The 18251-nt window shown below is 48.5% G+C and overlaps 1 protein-coding gene and 2 pseudogenes across 1 annotated transcript; 2 read left to right on the plus strand and 1 right to left on the minus strand.

Annotated features, from left to right (window-relative positions):
• Positions 1-2292: 2292 nt before the first annotated feature.
• LOC123047417 (protochlorophyllide reductase A, chloroplastic) lies at positions 2293-3891 on the plus strand. The gene is made up of 2 exons (XM_044470965.1): positions 2293-2459; positions 2551-3891. The coding sequence occupies exons 1-2, from the start codon at positions 2415-2417 to the stop codon at positions 3670-3672; spliced, it is 1167 nt and encodes a 388-aa protein (XP_044326900.1). The 5' UTR covers positions 2293-2414; the 3' UTR covers positions 3673-3891.
• A 5099-nt stretch (positions 3892-8990) lies between these two features.
• Positions 8991-10256, minus strand: LOC123039669 (cytochrome P450 94B3-like; annotated as a pseudogene).
• Positions 10257-10279: 23 nt separating this feature from the next.
• On the plus strand, positions 10280-10686 carry LOC123039670 (protochlorophyllide reductase-like; annotated as a pseudogene).
• Positions 10687-18251: the final 7565 nt, after the last annotated feature.

The raw sequence follows: 18251 nt of genomic DNA on the forward strand, positions 1-18251 counted from the left end.
ACTAGGAGGGGGAGAGGATCTTTAGGCCTTGGGAGGGGTCAAGAATTAGGTGTTGGCACATCTTTAGGCTTTGTCAGGGGTCAAGAATTTGGCAGGGGAGGATTTGGTGTTGGCACATCTTCAGGCTTTGGCCGGGTTGGCACATCTTCAGGCTTTGGCCGGGGAGGATTTGGTGTTGGCACATCTTCAGGCTTTGGCAGGGGAGGATTTGGTGTTGGCAGCGGTGCGTATTACATGCTTTTTGGAGAAGACATGCCAACACAAATCCCAGATCTGAATGGTCCAGCTGATGTTTGAATTATCCTTGCAAGTTCATGAATGTACTTTATTTTGTGGCAAGTTCATGAATGAACTTTATTTTGTGGCAGCAAATGTAAGAGTTCATGAATGAACTTCCTTTAGTGATGTTAGGATGACAGCAAACTCCATGGTGCTGCTTTTAAGATTAAATGTATTTTGTGACAGTAAACTCTTATATGCTGCACTTGTTTAAGTGATGTTCGAGCTACTCTCTGCTGGTTAAAATATGTGTCAAAGTCTGAATTTTTTCAGTCATTTTACCTATGTGTTTCTGAATATCTCTATGTACAGCACATTCTGAATTTTTTCAGCCATTTTACCTGTGTATTTCTGGATGTTTTAAACTACAATAGATTCTGATTTGTTTCTATGTTTCAGTCTGAAACTTTTGTCAAAGTCTGAATTTTTTCAGTCATTTTACCTATGTGTTTCTGAATATCTCTATGTACAGCACATTCTGAATTTTTTCAGCCATTTTACCTGTATATTTCTGGATGTTTTAAACTACAGCAAATTCTGATTTGTTTCTATGTTTCAGTCTGAAACTTTTGTATTTTAAAATAGCAAAAAAATAAAATGGTTTGGCCTAAGTATCAAACCCAGGACCTGCTGTTCTGCTCTATTGTGCTATGCCAACCGAATAGGTATAGTGCTTTGTCTTAGTACAGCCACTCTCGCATACTGAATCAACTTTCGGAGTGCGGGTTAATTAATTCCAGGGCGAGGGAGGTTTCTGCAAAGTCGCGCGACGACCGCCTCGGCCCGCCTGTGCCAGCGTGGCGCCAGATGTCGCTTCGGGATTGGGCTTGGGTTTTTTTTGCACATCGGGGGATAGTTTCTGGGTGGCGGAGTGAGCTTTTGCAAGTTGGTGGGTCAAACCATCACGGGGCGGACAAGTTAGTGGGGCTGGCGTGCTTTTAACTCATTGTTTTACTCTGGTTTCGTCAACTCTCTGTCTTTATTCGCCTGGTCTCTCTAGTTAGCTGCCTCACAATGTAACTCTCACAGGCTTAACCCCGTGCTAATTGTCGTAGTCATAGCCAATATTATGGTGCTTATTTGGAGTTGCGCGTGAGTGAAAGATGACACGAGCTGTGCCACTCCTTTGTACAATACGGTTTTGAAGTTTTGCAATCAGAAATGTTTGTCCTAAGACATGCGTACAAGGTTACTCTTTCCAAAAAATATATATTGAGAGACAGCCTAGCAAATGCAGTAAAGTTGTATGGATCGACATGGATGGAACTCCCACGACTCCCACTCTCCCAGTGCAGTAGCTACTAGCCAGTACTGCCATACTGTTTTACGTGTAGTCCATAGCCATGCAACTTGGCTCCAAAACGGTCGGTTTCTTCACTGTCAGAGGTAAATGGCGCAAGCGCACCGTGGCATGCCATGGACGCTGCTCCATTTGACAAGGTTCGCGAAGCCATAAACGGATAGAAGATAGAAGTAAGGGCACGTGACATGCATGGCTCCGGGAGGTTAAAGGCGCAAAGCTCGACCCGCCACCTCGGACGCCACGTCGGCGGAGACCCAATGGGTCGATCCTACGTGTCGCGCCCGCAGCCAGTCGCTTACCGCACGTTCACATGGGCACTTCCCCCGCCGACGTGGCGTCGCGGCGCGTCGCAAAGGGACAGATCTACGTGCCCGGCCCACGCACCCTCACCCATGCAGGCCATGCTGCATTATTCCAGATTTGCCGGCAACCCCATCCCGTGCTCCGCCCAGCCGGCTCGCCGCGCAGGTCCGGCCCTGATCCGCTCCCATGGCAGAGATCTGGAGGGAACAGCGGCAGCGTCCGGCGCAGAGGATCCCGCGGCGTCGCCGTCGGCCGTTGGCGAAAAGCGCCAGAAATATCCAGCGTCGATGGGACAAATCCGTCCCAGAAAATCCCGTCCACGCCCTGTGATTGGCTGTGGAGGCGCCACGGTGGCTCCGGCCACGCGCCGTTATCCCCGCAGCCCGTGGTGCTCCTCCCGTGTATAAATGCCGCCGGCGAGCGAGAGCTCACTCACCAACTCGCCAAGTACAGTACATCAGCACAGTACACTCGCGGCGCACGCTCCAGCTCGCTAGCGACAGTCGTCCGTCCGAGCTCACCGTCATCCATGGCTCTCCAGCTCCTCCCCTCCACCCTCTCCGTCCCCAAGAAGGTAATGAACACAACATCATCTTCAACGTCGATCTACATTGTTGCTGCATTAGGCGCCAGTGGTGAGATTCATGTTTTTTTTATGGATGCAGGGCAGCAGCATGGGCGCGGTGGCGGTGAAGGACACGGCGGCGTTCCTGGGCGTGAGCAGCAAGGCGAAGAAGGCGTCGCTAGCTGTGAGGACGCAGGTGGCCACGGCGCCTTCGTCCGTGACCACGAGCCCGGGCTCGGCGGTAGCTAAGCCGGGCGGCAAGAAGACGCTGCGGCAGGGCGTGGTGGTGATCACGGGCGCGTCCTCCGGGCTGGGCCTGGCGGCGGCCAAGGCGCTGGCGGAGACCGGCAAGTGGCACGTGGTCATGGCGTGCCGCGACTTCCTCAAGGCCTCCAAGGCGGCCAAGGCCGCGGGCATGGCGGACGGCAGCTACACCGTCATGCACCTCGACCTCGCCTCGCTCGACAGCGTCCGGCAGTTCGTGGACGCGTTCCGCCGCGCCGAGATGCCGCTGGACGTGCTCGTGTGCAACGCCGCCATCTACCGCCCAACGGCGCGCACGCCGACCTTCACCGCCGACGGGCACGAGATGAGCGTGGGCGTGAACCACCTCGGCCACTTCCTGCTCGCCCGCCTCCTCATGGAGGACCTCCAGAAGTCCGACTACCCGTCCCGCCGCATGGTCATCGTCGGCTCCATCACCGGCAACAGCAACACGCTGGCCGGCAACGTGCCGCCCAAGGCCAGCCTCGGCGACCTCCGGGGGCTCGCCGGCGGGCTCAGCGGCGCGTCCGGCTCCGCCATGATCGACGGCGACGAGAGCTTCGACGGCGCCAAGGCGTACAAGGACAGCAAGGTGTGCAACATGCTGACCATGCAGGAGTTCCACCGGCGGTACCACGAGGAGACCGGCATCACCTTCTCCTCGCTTTACCCGGGCTGCATCGCCACAACGGGGTTGTTCCGCGAGCACATCCCGCTGTTCCGCACCCTCTTCCCGCCGTTCCAGAAGTTCGTCACCAAGGGGTTCGTGTCCGAGGCCGAGTCCGGCAAGAGGCTGGCGCAGGTGGTGGCGGAACCCAGCCTGACCAAGTCCGGCGTGTACTGGAGCTGGAACAAGGACTCGGCGTCGTTCGAGAACCAGCTCTCGCAGGAGGCCAGCGACCCCGAGAAGGCCCGCAAGGTCTGGGAGCTCAGCGAGAAGCTCGTCGGACTCGCCTGATCTCCGGCCAGGTCCGGGCAATGCATGCATCTAGGACTCCGATGCCGAACTTGTCGCATTATTTAACGTTGGTAATTATCACTTTTACTCCTTTTTAGAAACTCAATTACGCGGGAAAGGCCTTGCAGTGTCGGCGAGAGTGCATAGATCTCGTGTGGAAGATGTACAATTTTCGGCCAACCATGAATAATAAAACCGCAGGCCTAATTGAGGATGACATATATTGTGATCTGGTTTGATTGATTGAGTTGCTTCTTTTTACCATTTTATTATTGTGCATTGGAAGAACCTATTCATGTTTGTTTAAACTTTAAACCTTCGATAAAACAGAGCATATGGTTGTAGGCACCCACAGCATTTAGAGGGTGCATGGCATCTAAGCTGGGGTCCACATGGCTGTCTCTAAACTTTGCCCAAAACCGTGTAGGGCATAAAGTTCAGTTTGGCCTCTAAGATGAATCCCCGTAGCAGGCACCAGTCACATAAAAAAAGTTTTTTTTTCAATCAACCAATCTACAACATGCACCAGTGACTAGTGAGCATGGCAAGTAGGGACACAATATAATTTTATTCTGAAGAGAAAGTTGGAGGCGCCTCTTATCTTGTAGTCGATGCTAACCATTTTAGCTTGGAGGCACTCCTTTGCTGTGTATGGCGCCGGCCTTCAACTAAAGAAGGCTATTTTCCACACACAAAAAATCAGAAACCCAGCAGCATTGAAGCAGATTGAGTATTTTGGTTCAGGTAGATGCTACGTCCCTATAGAGACACCTCCTGGTTTGTCTGCAACTGCTTGACTGGAACTAGAAGCGGAAGCACTGGAAAAAAACTCTATGCAGCTACCCGTTCAAAGGTGGTGCTATGCTCATTTGTGTCAATGTTTCCTGGATGAAATCAGATATTACTGCAGGTGTTGTGTTTCTAGAATCGGTCGAGGATTTGAGAAATACCAACTACAATGGCTGCGTGAACTCAGAAAGTGCAATGCTTCGGTGTAGCTTAGATGGATTTGTGTGTGGAGAAGGTGTAGCTTAGATGGATAATTGTGAGTTTTCTTCCTTGTACGGTTGATTTATTCTTGCAAGACATTAGACAGATAACAATATCACAACTAACATTGAAAGATGTTGCTCCCATGATAACGTTGCAAGGACCCAGAAAAGGTTACTTAACTTTCCTTCTGTTCTGAACTATGATGATGCGATGTAACAGATTCCTATGCTAAAACAGGGGATGTAAAAAAGAGATCAAAATAGAAGAAGACATGCTGAAAAGTTTATGGAACTAGAAAACTTTTTGGCGCAATCATTTTATTAATGTGTTAAAGAGTTATCTTGCTCCACAAGCGTCATGTGCTTGCGTGACCGATTAGGTACTAGTAACCAATTTTGCATAGATGATGGATATGTCTTGTTTGGTTGAAATATTGAGCTAAAGGCTTTCTCTTTTCTGTGGAAGAGGCAAATGACTTGTTGTATGCATGTTACAAACTTGTATGAAGGTAAACATATGTAAAAAGAACAATGATCACTTCCAAATAGCGTGAGCCTGAGAAGGATTTTTTTTATATCATTGATGCATCAACTTGGAGGCAATAATAGTCAACCTGAACTCAATCATTCCATTAAGCAAGACAACAATACAAGATTAAAAAAGAGCCATGATGAGGAAAAGAGAGAAGGAGAAGAAAAACTATGTACAGGGATGGCAGATAACCATGGGGCGGACTACTCGCCAAGGTGAGTGCGAGGTTGTAGCGGTGGGTGTCTCGGGCTTGCTCTGTGTAATTTTTGGGAGTGTTGCCCAGATTCGGATCCGGAGGCTGGTACACGTTGTGATTGTCTTGAGTGCCACGTGGTGGTACGGATGAGTTGCCGAGCGAAAGCTTCGCACTTTGGCGTCGACGGCGGCGACGCCTGCGGGTGCCACTTTTCTCTTGAGGATGTCGTCGTGGTTCTTCTCTCCGTGTCAAGGTTCCGGGTGAGACCTTAGTCCGATCAGACTCGACAGTGGCGACACCTAGCGTCGTTTTCCCTTTTGAGGGCATTGTCGTGGAGTTTAGGTGTCCTAGGGTGTGTCGTGATGTTGTAGTCTAGTCTGCCTGTATTATCTCTCAGCAATGTAATTTGTGTTTTTTGTTGTCCGGTTATCCTGGTCTCTGCTGTGTAAGAGGGCACCCTCACTACCATGTATCGTTCGGCCGTGTAACTTGGTTTGTGCTTTATCTATAAAGCGGGGCGAAAACCTGTTTCGAGAGATAATGAGAAGGTGGAGTACAGTCTTGGATGCGCGAACCCACAACAACATGACATGGTTATGGGAAATGTAGAGCAACTAGTCGACACTTGAGGCAACGCAGTTGAACACTATGTGATTCCTCGGCTTCCAAAACACCACGAACCACTTGTTGACACCTCATACATTCTAGATTTTTTTGTGAGTAATAACTAAGTTGAACTGTCCTCATCTACAAACCTCTTTTAGTATATTTGTTACTCCATACACTGTAGATCTTTATCAGAATATATAAATACACTAAAATAGAACAGACACATATAATGCGACTGTAGTACATCTAAGTTGCACATATTTTTCTAAATATTAAAGTGATTATGTCAATTTGTGTTATTTGCTTAAAATTAGTTGAGAAAAAAATTCCGAAATTAACATGTAAAACAATATTATAATTACTTTACAACAAACAAAGTGCTACTTTATCATGATCTATATGTGTGTAATGATTTTAATATCCAATACATAACGTCAATGTAGTAATGTTGTAAGATACAATTGTAAAGAATAGTAATTAATGTTTTATGATGAAGTTCTCTATCAATCAAAACAACTTGTTAAGATTTATTGGCATGCCGATCTTTAAATAAGTACAAAATTTTATTATAAATATGTGATGTCCAATAAGATATATTTTGTCCAACAGAAGCTTCAATAAGAGATAACAAAAGATACCATATAATATTGTGCAGATAAAACAAACGTTTTTAGACGTGTACTGGAGCCGGAACAAGACTGCACGTCATGTGGGAACATGCTTTTGCAGGAGGCCAATGACCCTGAGAAGGCTTACAAGGTCTAAGAGCTCAACGAGAAGCTCGTTGGACTCGCCTGATCACACCCACCTCCAGCCACATCGACCCCATGCATGCATGCATCTGATGATGAATTTGTTGCATTTTAAAATGTTGGAATTATCATATGTTGTTTAGAAAACTCAATTGCATGAAAGAGGTATTGCGAGTAGCCGCGAGAGTGCATCTTGTGTGGAGGAAGTATAATTTCTAGCGAACCATGAATAATAAAAAATTTAAGATGACATATATTGTATTCTCGATTCATTGATTGAGTTGTTTCTTTTTTGCATTTTAGTGTATAATTTGAAAGAATCTATCATGATCATTTAAACTTTAAACCTTTGATAAAGCAAAGCATGTGATTCTGTCTAAAGAAGGCTATTTTCCACAGAGAATTTAGAAACTCGGGAACCCTGCAATAGATTGAGTATATTATTTCAAATAGATTGTACGACCTACAAGGAAACCTCCTGATTTGTCTGAAACTGTTCAACTAGAACTAGAAGCAGCATCATTGAAAAAACTCTATGTAGCTACTCGTTCACAGTGGTGCTAAGCTCACTTGTGCCAATGTTCCCTGAATAAAATAAGATTTACTGCGGATGTTTGTCTCTAGAATCAGGCAAGAACTTGAGAAATAGCGAATATATTGGTTTTGTGACCTCAGAAAGTGCAATACTGCGGTGTAGCTGTTTTTGTTCTGGACAAAGGTGCAGCTTAGATGGATACCTGTGAGTTTTCTACCTTATACAATTGATTTATTCTTGCAGGAAATTGCATAGATAAGAATATCACAAGTTCATAACTAACAGTAAAAGATGTTGCTCGGATGATAATGTTGCAAGGAACCAGAAAATGTTACATAATTTTCATTCTATTATGTACTATGATTATCAGTGGTGGGGTGTGGAAAAAAATGAGACCAGCCAAAACTAGCACTTGGATGTTTATTCTTATAGTAGTAAACACCTGAGCACACAGAGTCGAGCTTATGACTCAAACACTAGTGGGCAGCGAGCACACCCGTGCTCTAGCCACCCGAGTGACCCTCATGAAACAAAGTGAAAAAGGGGCCAAGCACGGACCAATAGCTTGCTCAATGGGCTATTTGCTGTTATTACGACGAATTAGTACTAAATCCTAAGAGAAAATCTAGAAATAAAGGGCAGCTTGTCGTCTCGTTTGCTCCGCACTACCCTTCCCCCTTGATGATGATGCGATGTTAGTATATTCCCATGCTAAAACAGAGCATGTCAAAGAGACCAGAAGAGCAGGGGACATGCAAAAAAGTTTATGAAACTAGAAACTTTTTGGTGCAATCACTTTATTATTGTGTTAAAGAGTTATCTTGCTCCACAATCATCATGTGCTTGTCTGGCCGATTTGGTATATATAGCTAGTAACGAATTTGTTATAGCTAATGAATATGTCTTGATTGGTTGAAATACTAAGCTAAAGACTAACTCTTTTGAGTGGAAGACGCAAATGACTTGTTGCATGCATGTTATAGACTTGTAATGTGCCAGCTGGCCAATTATGAAGACAAACATCCATCCAAAAATAACTAAGCAACGATCCACTTCCAAATAGTGAGAGGGCGAGAATGATTTTTTTTCTTTGACACATGATCTAGGAGACAATACTAGCAAACTGAACTCAGGCATTCCATTATGCAAGACAATATTACAAGATTATGAAAGAGCCATGACAAAGAAAAGAAAAGGCAAAAAAGACTATGTATAGGGGGGCAAATAAACATGATGTGGACTATTCACCAAGGCCTTTGCACCAATAAGGAGAAGGGATAGAATAATAGCGTTGAGTGCGTGAACCCAAAAAAACACAACATGGTTCTGGGCAAGCTAGAGCAATGAGTTGGCACTTCAGGCAACACGGTCGAGAATCATTCATTCTTCAGCTTACACATACACCACAATAGGACCACTTGTTGACAAATCAGACGATCTACAATTCATATGAGTATTAAATAAGCTTAACTTCCTTATCTACAAACCTCTTTGAGGATATTTGTTAGATCCGTACATTGTAGAGCTTTACCAGGATATTTATAAAGATACTAAAATAGACACAAACAGATAGGATCAGCAACAATGTAGCAAAGTAGACCATCCACCAATCCAATAGCAAAATCAGCTTGACTAGAGTCATAGGATTAGTGTACGTTTTATGCTCAAAAATCACATTGTTTCTGCATTTCCAGAGGGTCCAAAACACAGCGGAAACACCTACTAGAACCATTTTCTTACCATTTTTAAAGAACCGCTTAAGCTAGTCTCCGAAACATTTATTAACTCTAACATGAGTAAATCTCAAATCAAAAGCACATTTAATCAGACTCCAAATCAATGATAACAATATATAACAATATATTGCCACAAAAATTTATATAACAATACACATACAAATACCATGAGGTCCCAAACCCCGAAGGCTCAAGCAAGATACATATAAGAAAAAGAGACCAGAGGTCATATTTCTCGCTTCTTCAGCTTCACCATGAGTCCATTTTTCATTTGTAGTATACAAGACATCATCGGCTCGACACTCTGCCATTCAACCACCTCAACATCGAAGTTCCACGCCACTACGGCAACAACAGTCTTCATCTGCATAAGTGTCATGGCCACTCGACATCACGTCATCGAAGACCACCGTCTTTCGCTCGATGGGGCCCGACGGGTATAGCCTGTGAGACTTGTAGAGGACAGATCTCATATAGACAAGAGTTTTGGTCTCCCCTGGCTCAAAGAACACCATGGTGCTGGCATTTTTGGCATCCATGGCAGCTTTCCGTGATGCGATGGGCGATAGTTCATTACGGATGATTGACATGACATGAGGGTTTTGTGCAAGGTTGTAGAAGACCCATGGCAAAGTGGTGCCAACCGTGTCCCTCCCGGCAATCATGTAGTTCATGAGGGTCGCATGGAGCAAGCCATCATGCTGGTAGTCTGGATCGTGGATGTAGAAAGACAGAATGTCTATGGAAGAACTAGCACCCTCATTACTATCACGTTCTTTCTTCTTCCTTCTCTCCATCATCTCGGCAACGAACCCGCGCAGCACCGTGTGCGTTGCGGCGAGCTTCCTCTCTGGACCGCTGTTTAGCTGCCTCATCACCATCCAGAAAGAGGCCGTATCCATGGGCGGCATGTCCGAGGATAGGAGGCCAGGGTCCACGCCGAAGACAGGCGTGGTGGTGATCAGGTCGAACACAAACCTCGTTATCAAATCATGCAGGTCGAACATAGTCCCGGTGCTAGCCATGTGTGTAAACACCGGGAGGAGTCCATTCTCCACCTTGTCGCGACAACAAGCGGTCATGCGGGCAAGTAACCGTGGGTTGCTCAGCACGCTCTGGATCTTCACGCGCTACCGGCGACATGGCTTGCCGTCGACGGTGAAGAAGATGCCGCCCATAATGTCGAAGATGGCCGGCAACAGCAACACGCTCGCCGGCAACGTGCCGCCCAAGGCCAACCTCGGCGACCTCCGCCATGATCGACGGGGACGAGAGCTTCGACGGCGCCAAGGTGTACAAGGACAGAAAGGTGTGCAACATGCTGACCATGCAGGAGTTCCACCAGCGGTACCATGAGGACACCAGCATCACCTTCTCCTCGCTCTACCCCGGCTGCATCGCCACCACGGGGCTGTTCCGGGAGCACATCCCGTTGTTGCGCACCCTGTTCCCGCCGTCACCAAGGGGTTCGTCTCCGAGACGGAGTCCCGCAAGAGGCTGGCACAGGTGGTGGCGGAGCCTAGCCTGACCAAGTCCGGCGTGTACTGGAGCTGGAACAAGGAATCGGCGTCCTTCGAGGACCAGCTCTCGCAGGAGGCCAGCGACCCTGAGAAGGCCCGCAAGGTCTGGGAGCTCAGCGAGAAGCTCGTCGGACTCGTCTGATCTCCCACCCATCTCCGGCTCCGGCCACGTCCGGGCAATGGCATGCATCTGGGACGCCGATGATGAACTTGTCGCATTTTTAACGTTGGTAATTATCATTTTTACGCCCTTTTAGAAACTCAATTATGCGGGATAGGCCTTGCGAGTGTCGGCGAGAGTGCATAGATCTCGTGTGGAAGATGTACAATTTTCGGCCAACCATGAATAATAAAACCATAGGCCTGATTGAGGATGACATATATTGTGGTCTGCGTTGATTGAAAGTTGCTTCTTTTTATCATATTGCTGTACATTGAATGAATGATAAAACAGAGCCTATATATGGTTCTGTCTACAGAATGCCATTCCAGCAGATTGATGAGTATCTTGGTTCAAATAGATGCTGCGGCCTACAGGTACACCCTCCTGATTTGTCCGCTCAATTGGAAATAAAAGTGACAGCCCTGAAAAAAAAATTATGTAGCTACCAGTTCAAAAAATAAATTGTTTCCTGAATGAAATCAGATATTACTAGAGATGTTGTCTCTCAAATATAATGGCTCTCCATCGACTCAAAAAGAGCAATGTTTCGGATTAGCTTAGATGGATAATTACATAGTTTTTTTTCGTGAAAAAACATGTATTACTCGTCAGGTAGGATTACATTTGGTTTCACAGATCGGGATAGCGCCCGAGGTCCCCATGCCTAGCCAAACTGCTGTCGCTGCTGCGTCCTACCATATTATGCTGCTTCTGCTTTGCAGTTGCCGCCGCAATCTGTCCACGCCTCTCGCTCGCCAGCCAGCGCCGCCGCTCGCTCCCGCTGGTTGCCTCGCTACCGTTTGTCACCGCTTCACTTGCAGCCAGCCGCACGCGCCAGCCCTAGCCCGCCAGCCTGCAAGCCCGCCACTGCCACGCCCCGCCGCTGCCGTTTACCTCCTCTGTAGCCCCGCGCACGTTCTGCCAGAACCCGCCGCGATGCCTCGCCCCAAGAGAGCACGCCGGCCTCCTTATCATCCTCCATCGAGACGCCTTGGTCCACCGCGCCCTTCAACGCCCGACGCGACGCCTCGGTACGCCGCGCTCTACAACGCCAGTCGCGACACCTTGCCTCATTCCAGGGCTCCGGCGCTGACGTCTGCCGCGACGCATCCCCTGCCTTGGCTTCTGCGGCATCGACGCCGGCGACAAGCAGCGGGGCGGTTTAGTGGAGGCAGAGTATGTTTTGAAAAAAAAAACGAAACATTATCTACAAAAGTAGCACTGCAGGTTAATGTCTCAAAAATAGGAGGACTTTTTTGCAAAAAGGCCAGCGACATCCGACCAGAAGCGAGGTGGGATTATGTAATTCGGTAGCGACTCTACGTGAAGTTTCGCCGTTCGTGCCCAAATGGCTTGTGTGGGGCGGACGAGCTATGGGCCAGAGTTGGCCCATCTGACCGAGCAGAATCGCCTGACTCCAGCCCAACATCGACTACGATCGGAAACAATTGTCACCAGCGAACGAAACGATTTTAGTACCACCTCGCGTATATGTTTTAAGTTCAAACTGAAAGCTTAAATTCACGGGAAGAAGCGTATTGTGACAGTGAAACCACAGAGTAAATCCATGCTTTATTATTAGGGAAAAATTTGGTTTCATAGATCGCGATAGCGCCCGAGGTCCCCATTCCTAGCCAAACTGCAGTCACTGCTGCGTCCTACCATATTATGTTGCTGCTGCTTTGCTGTTGTCGCCGCGACCTATCCATGCCTCTCGCTCGCCAGGCAGCGCTGCCGCTTGGTCCCGCTCGTTGCCTTGCTACCGTATGTCGCCGCTTCACTCGCGGCCAGCCGCACGTGCCAGCCCTGGCCCGCCAGCCTGCAACGCCACCGCGACTGCACCCCGCCTTTGCTGCGCCCCGCCTCTGCCGTTTCCCCCCTCTGTAGCCTCGCGCGCGTTTTGCCACTGCTGGCCATGCTCGCCACAACCCGCCACGACGCCTCGCCCCAAAAGAGCACGCCGGTCGCCTTATCATCCTCCGCCGCGACGCCTCGGTCCACCGCGCCCTTCAACGCCCGCCGCGACGCCTCGGTACGCCGCGCTCTATAACACCAGCCGCGACACGTCGCCTTATTCCTGGACTCGAGCGGCGCTGACGTCTTCCGCGGCGCATCCCCTGCCTTGGGTTCAACGGCGTTGACGCCGGCGACAAGCGACGGGTCGTGCACGGCGGTTCAGTGGAGGCAGAGTGTTTTTTGAAAAAACAAAACGTTATCTACACTTTAATTAGCACTGCAGGTTAATCTCTCAAAACTGGGGGACTTTTTTGCAAAAAGGCCAAGGACGTACGACCAGAAGCGGGGTGGGATTATGTAATTCGGTAGCGACTCTACGTGAAGTTTTTCCGTTCGTGCCCAAATGGCTTGTGTGGGGCAGATGAGCTATGGGCCAGAGTTGGCCCATCAGACCGAGCAGACTCGCCAGACTCCAGCCCAATATCGACTACGATCGGAAACAATTGTCACCAGCAAACGAAACGGTTTTAGTACCATCTCGTGTATATGTTTTAAGTTCAAACTAAAAGCGTAAATTCACGGGAAGAAGCGTATTGTGACGATGAATCCATGGAGTCAATCCGTGCTTTATTATTAGGAAAAGATTTGGTTTAACAGATCACGATAGCGCCCAAGGTCCCCATGCTTAGCCAAACTGCAGTCGCTGCTGCGTCCTACCATATTATGTTGTTGCTGCTTTGCTGTTGCCGCCGCGACCTGTCCACACATCTCGCTCGCCAGCCAACATCGCCGCTCGCTCCCGCTTGTTGCCTCGCTACCATCTGTCGCCGCTTCACTCGCAGCCAGCCGCACGCGCCAGCCTGCAACGTCGCCGCTGTCACGCCCCGCCTCTGCCGTTTCCCCCCTATGTAGCCCCGCGACAACCCGTCGCGACCCATCGCGACGCCTCACCCCAAGAGAGCACGCTAGCCGCCTTATCATCCTCCGCCGCGACGCCTCGCCCCAAGAGAGCACGCTGGCCGCCTTATCATCCTTCGCCGCGACGCCTCAGTCCACCGCGCCCTTCAATGCCCACCGCGACGCCTCAGTGCGCCGCGCTCTACAACGCCAGCCGCGACACGTCGCCTCATTCCTGGGCTCGGGCGGCGCTGACGTCCGCCGCGACGCATCTCCTGCCTTGGCTTCTACGGTGTTGACGTCGACGACAAGTGACGGGGTGTGCACGGCGGTTCAGTGGAGGCTGAGGTTTTTTGAAGAAAAAATGAAACGTTATCTACACCTTAAGTAGCGCTGCAGGTTAATTTCTCAAAAACAGGAGGACTTTTTTGCAAAAAGGTACTACTAGAAGCAAGGTGGGATTATGTAATTCGGTACCGACTCTACATGAAGTTTTACTGTTCGTGCCCAAATGGCTAGTGTGGGGCGGACGAGCTATGGGCCAGAGATGGCCTATCTGACCGAGCAGACTTGCTTGACTCCAGCCCAACATCGACTACGATCGGAAACAATTATCACCAATGAACGAAATGGTTTTAGTACCACCTCGCGTGTATGTTTTAAGTTCAAACTGAAAGCGTAAATTCACGGGAAGAAGCGTATTGTGACGGTGAATCCACGGTGTCAATTCGTGCTTTATTATTAGGGAAACATTTGGTTTCACGGACCGGGATGGCGCCCGAGGTCCCCATGCCTAGCCAAACTGCAGTCGTTGCTGCTTCCTACCATATTATGTTGCTGCTGGTGGTTTGCTATTGCCGCCGCGACCTGCCCACGCCTCTCACTTGCCAGCCAGCGTCGCCGCTCGCTCCCGCTTGTTACCTCGCTACTGTCTGTCGCCGCTTCACTCGCAGCCAGCCGCACGCGCCAACCCTGGCCCGCCAGCCTGCAACGCCGCAACTGCCGCGCCCCACCTCTGCTGTTTCCCCCCTTTGTAGCCTCGCGCGCGTTCCACCACTTCTGGCCGCGCTCACCACAACCCGCCATGACGCCTCGCCCCAAGAGAGCACGGCGGCCGCCTTATCATCCTCCTCCGCGATGCCTCGGTCCACCGCACCCTTCAACGACCGCCGCGACGCCTTGGTACGCCGCGCTCTACAACGCCAGCCGCGACACGTCGCCTCATTCCTGGGCTCTAGCGGCGCTGACGTCCGCCAAAACGCATCCCCTGCCTTGGCTTCAGCGGCGTCGACACCGGCGACAAGCGGTGGTGCGTGCACGGCTGTTCAGTGGAGGCAGAGTGTTTTTTGAAAGAAACGAAACATTATCTACACTTTAAATAGCACTGCAGGTTAATTTATCAAAAATAGGAGGACTTTTTTGCAAAAAGTCCAACGAAGTACGACCATAAGCGAGGTGGGATTATGTAATTCGGTAGCGACTCTACGTGAAGTTTCGCCGTTCGTGCCCAAATGGCTTGTGTGGGGCGGACGAGCTACGGGCCAGAGTTGGCCCATTTGACCAAGCAGACTCGCCTGACTCCAGCCCAACATCGACTACAATCGGAAACAATTGTCACCAGCGAACGAAACGGTTTTAGTACCACCTCATGTATATGGTTTAAGATCAAATTGAAAGTGTAAATTCGTGAATTCACGAAGTCAATTCGTGCTTTATTATTAGGGAAAGATTTGGTTTCACACATTGGGATAGCGCCCGAGGTCTCCATGCCTAGCCAAACTGCAGTCGCTGTTGCGTCCTACCATATGATGCCATAAAGTAGCTTACATTATTTTGACAACGACAAACACTAGTAATACAAGATTCCCCTTCCTCCAGCCGAAAATTCTGAACACACGGGGGTTTACGGATATCCTCTCAAATCAAAGTATCCCAACTAAGCATTCCGTAATAGCCCGTGCTTATATGCCCGTGAGTGTAGCATTGCTCCTCCACTTGATCTCTTAAACCAAAAAAGAATTTCTTGATCTATCAGGATCTTCATTCCTTAGCAAATTTATGGCCTCCAAACAGTTGGATTAAAGTATCAAGGGAATATGACTCCTTACGAAGATGATTTATTCTCACGGGGTCGGAAATCCATTTTGCCTGAGCACATGCTCCTGCGTGCCAAAAATAGATTTGAGAGAGAGAGAGAGAGGTTTTTTTTTAGCAGTAAACCAAGCTTTATTGAATAGTATCAAGGTTTACAGGAATAATTAGGGGGTCATGAGGAGCCCCTAGCCAAACATGGCGACCAACATCTAAAGAACTAGCAAATTTAGCTAAATTGTGAGCTTCCCAATTGAGTGCTCGACCCTCGAAAATAAAGTCACATAAACCAAACTCCATTGCCCGCATTACAGTGGAAGAATGTCGCCCTTCCGTACCTTTTTCAATATCTTAAACCACCGTCTTCGAATCGCTCGCAATAACGATTCTATCTTCCATGAGATCAAGTGCAAGCGCTTGAGCTTCTCGACACGCCAAGGCTTCTAATACTGTTGCTTCAGTTATACCTTCGACAACCATGGCAGAGGATCCCAGAAAGACGCCTTCATTATTTCTGCATACTGCAGCTGCTGCACCTCGCTCTTCAATCCTGGAGAAGCCTCCGTCAGCATGTATTTTAACCCGACCAGCACCCGGTGCTATCCATCCCTCGCGAGAGACTGAACCACGGCTGCCTGAGGTTGCATGTCGTACTAAGGGAGCAACCCTTCTCTCTGAACTCTGAATATTTTCAAGCTCGAAGATGAAGCTGGTCACGAAAGAATGAGTAGCATGTGGGCTTTGTCTACCTTCACGAATTGCCTTTCGTCTCGCTGTCCAAATCGCCCAAAGAGTATCGACCAACTCTATGAGTTTTTTGTGCTCTAAGCTATCGATCATCGCGACTATCCAGCTCTTGGCATTTGGTTCTCGTAGACTCAAAGAGATCCACAATTTCCATGTCAACTAAAGCCCAGACACATCTTGACGATGAGCACTCCAATAATGAATGCCTCCATGAGTCCTGTGCACCGCACAGCTGGCATTTTTCGTTGTCCGCCATGTTTCTACTATGTCGAACATCCTCCATCGGTATCGAGCACCTCGCTAGTCTCCACAAAAAGTTTCTTATTTTTCCCGGTACCTCCACTGCCCATAAAGAAGTCCATTCCCTTGCATCTTCCTCATAATTTGATCTAGCTGCATTGTTTTCCAACCAGTCCTCTCTCCTCCTTTTGGTATCTGCAAGCATGCGGTATGCGGATCTAACTGTGAAAATGCCATTTTTCTCATAATTCCAAGCCCACGAATCCTCTAGATTCCTAGTGCACAGAGGGATGCTAAGAATGGAATTTACGTCTGGCGCCAAAAAGACCTGCTGAAGCACTTCCCTTATCCATGTTGCACTCATTGCATCAATTAGTTCGTTGACACGCACCGGCGGGTCGCTTGACAAACAGGCAATTGGCCGCATCATAACATTGTTAGGAATCCAATTATGTTCTCAATATCACTGTGGAGGTACCGTTGCCAATTCTGCATATGATACCTTGGTTCAAAACATCCCTTTCCTCCAAGATTGCTCGCCATACTTGTGATGGCCTACTCCCCAGTTCAGCTGTCAAGATGGATCCATTGGCAAAATAGATTGCTCTAAGCATTTGTGCACATAGCGAGCTAGGATTCTGTAGTAGGCGCCAAGACTGTTTCGCAAGAAGACATAGGTTAAAAAGTTCAAAATCTCGAAAGCCTAGACCCCCCATAATTTTGGGCTGAGTGAAGGTCTTCCTCGCCACCCAATGAGGTTTGCGTTTTCCTTCCCTACTGCCCCACCAAAATTGCCTTATCAACTTATTCAGATGTTCACATGATCCTCTTGGTAACTTAAAGCAGGACATAGAGAAAACTGGCATAGCCTGGGCTACAGATTTTACCAACACTTCCTTGCCTTGAAACGAAATTGTTTTCTCTATCCAACCTTTCACTTTACCCCATAGTCTGTCCTTCAAATATTTGAAAGCCCCTGATTTGGAAGTGCCTACATCACAAGACATTCCTAGGTACTTTTCCTTTAAAGTTTCATTGGGAACATTCAAAATTCCTTTGATCTCCTTTTTCGTATTAGCCGGGCACCCTTTACTAAAGAAAATTGAGGATTTACTCGTATTAACTCTCTGACCTGAAGCTTGGCAATACCTCTCCAACAGGGTTGACACCTCCCTTGCGCCATCACAACTTGCTTTGAAGAACAGCAAGTTATCATCAGCAAACAGAAGATGGTTGACATATGGTGCTCCCGACGCCACTTGTATCCCACCCATCACTAGTGCAGAACCAGGCTTTAGCGCCGGTTCGTAACGCTTTAGTGCCGGTTTGGCAACCGGCACTAAAGAGTGGAGACTAAAGCCCCTCCCCTTTACTACCGGTTCGACACGAACCGACGCTAAAGTGCCACCACGTGGCACGAGTCAGGCCCGGGTGCTGGTAGACCATTAGTACCGGTTGGTAACACCAACCGGTACTAAATGTTTGGGGGGGGGGGAGGTTGGTTTTATTTCTTATTTCCATTAATTTTGTGTTTTTCATTCAATTCTTTTTTGTTTGCTGGTATTTTGCGATACTATATATTGTACACGTTATGCATATATATAAATAGATTT

This window comes from Triticum aestivum, chromosome 2B (genome assembly GCF_018294505.1).
Source record: "Triticum aestivum cultivar Chinese Spring chromosome 2B, IWGSC CS RefSeq v2.1, whole genome shotgun sequence".
Taxonomy (NCBI): Eukaryota; Viridiplantae; Streptophyta; class Magnoliopsida; order Poales; family Poaceae; genus Triticum; species Triticum aestivum.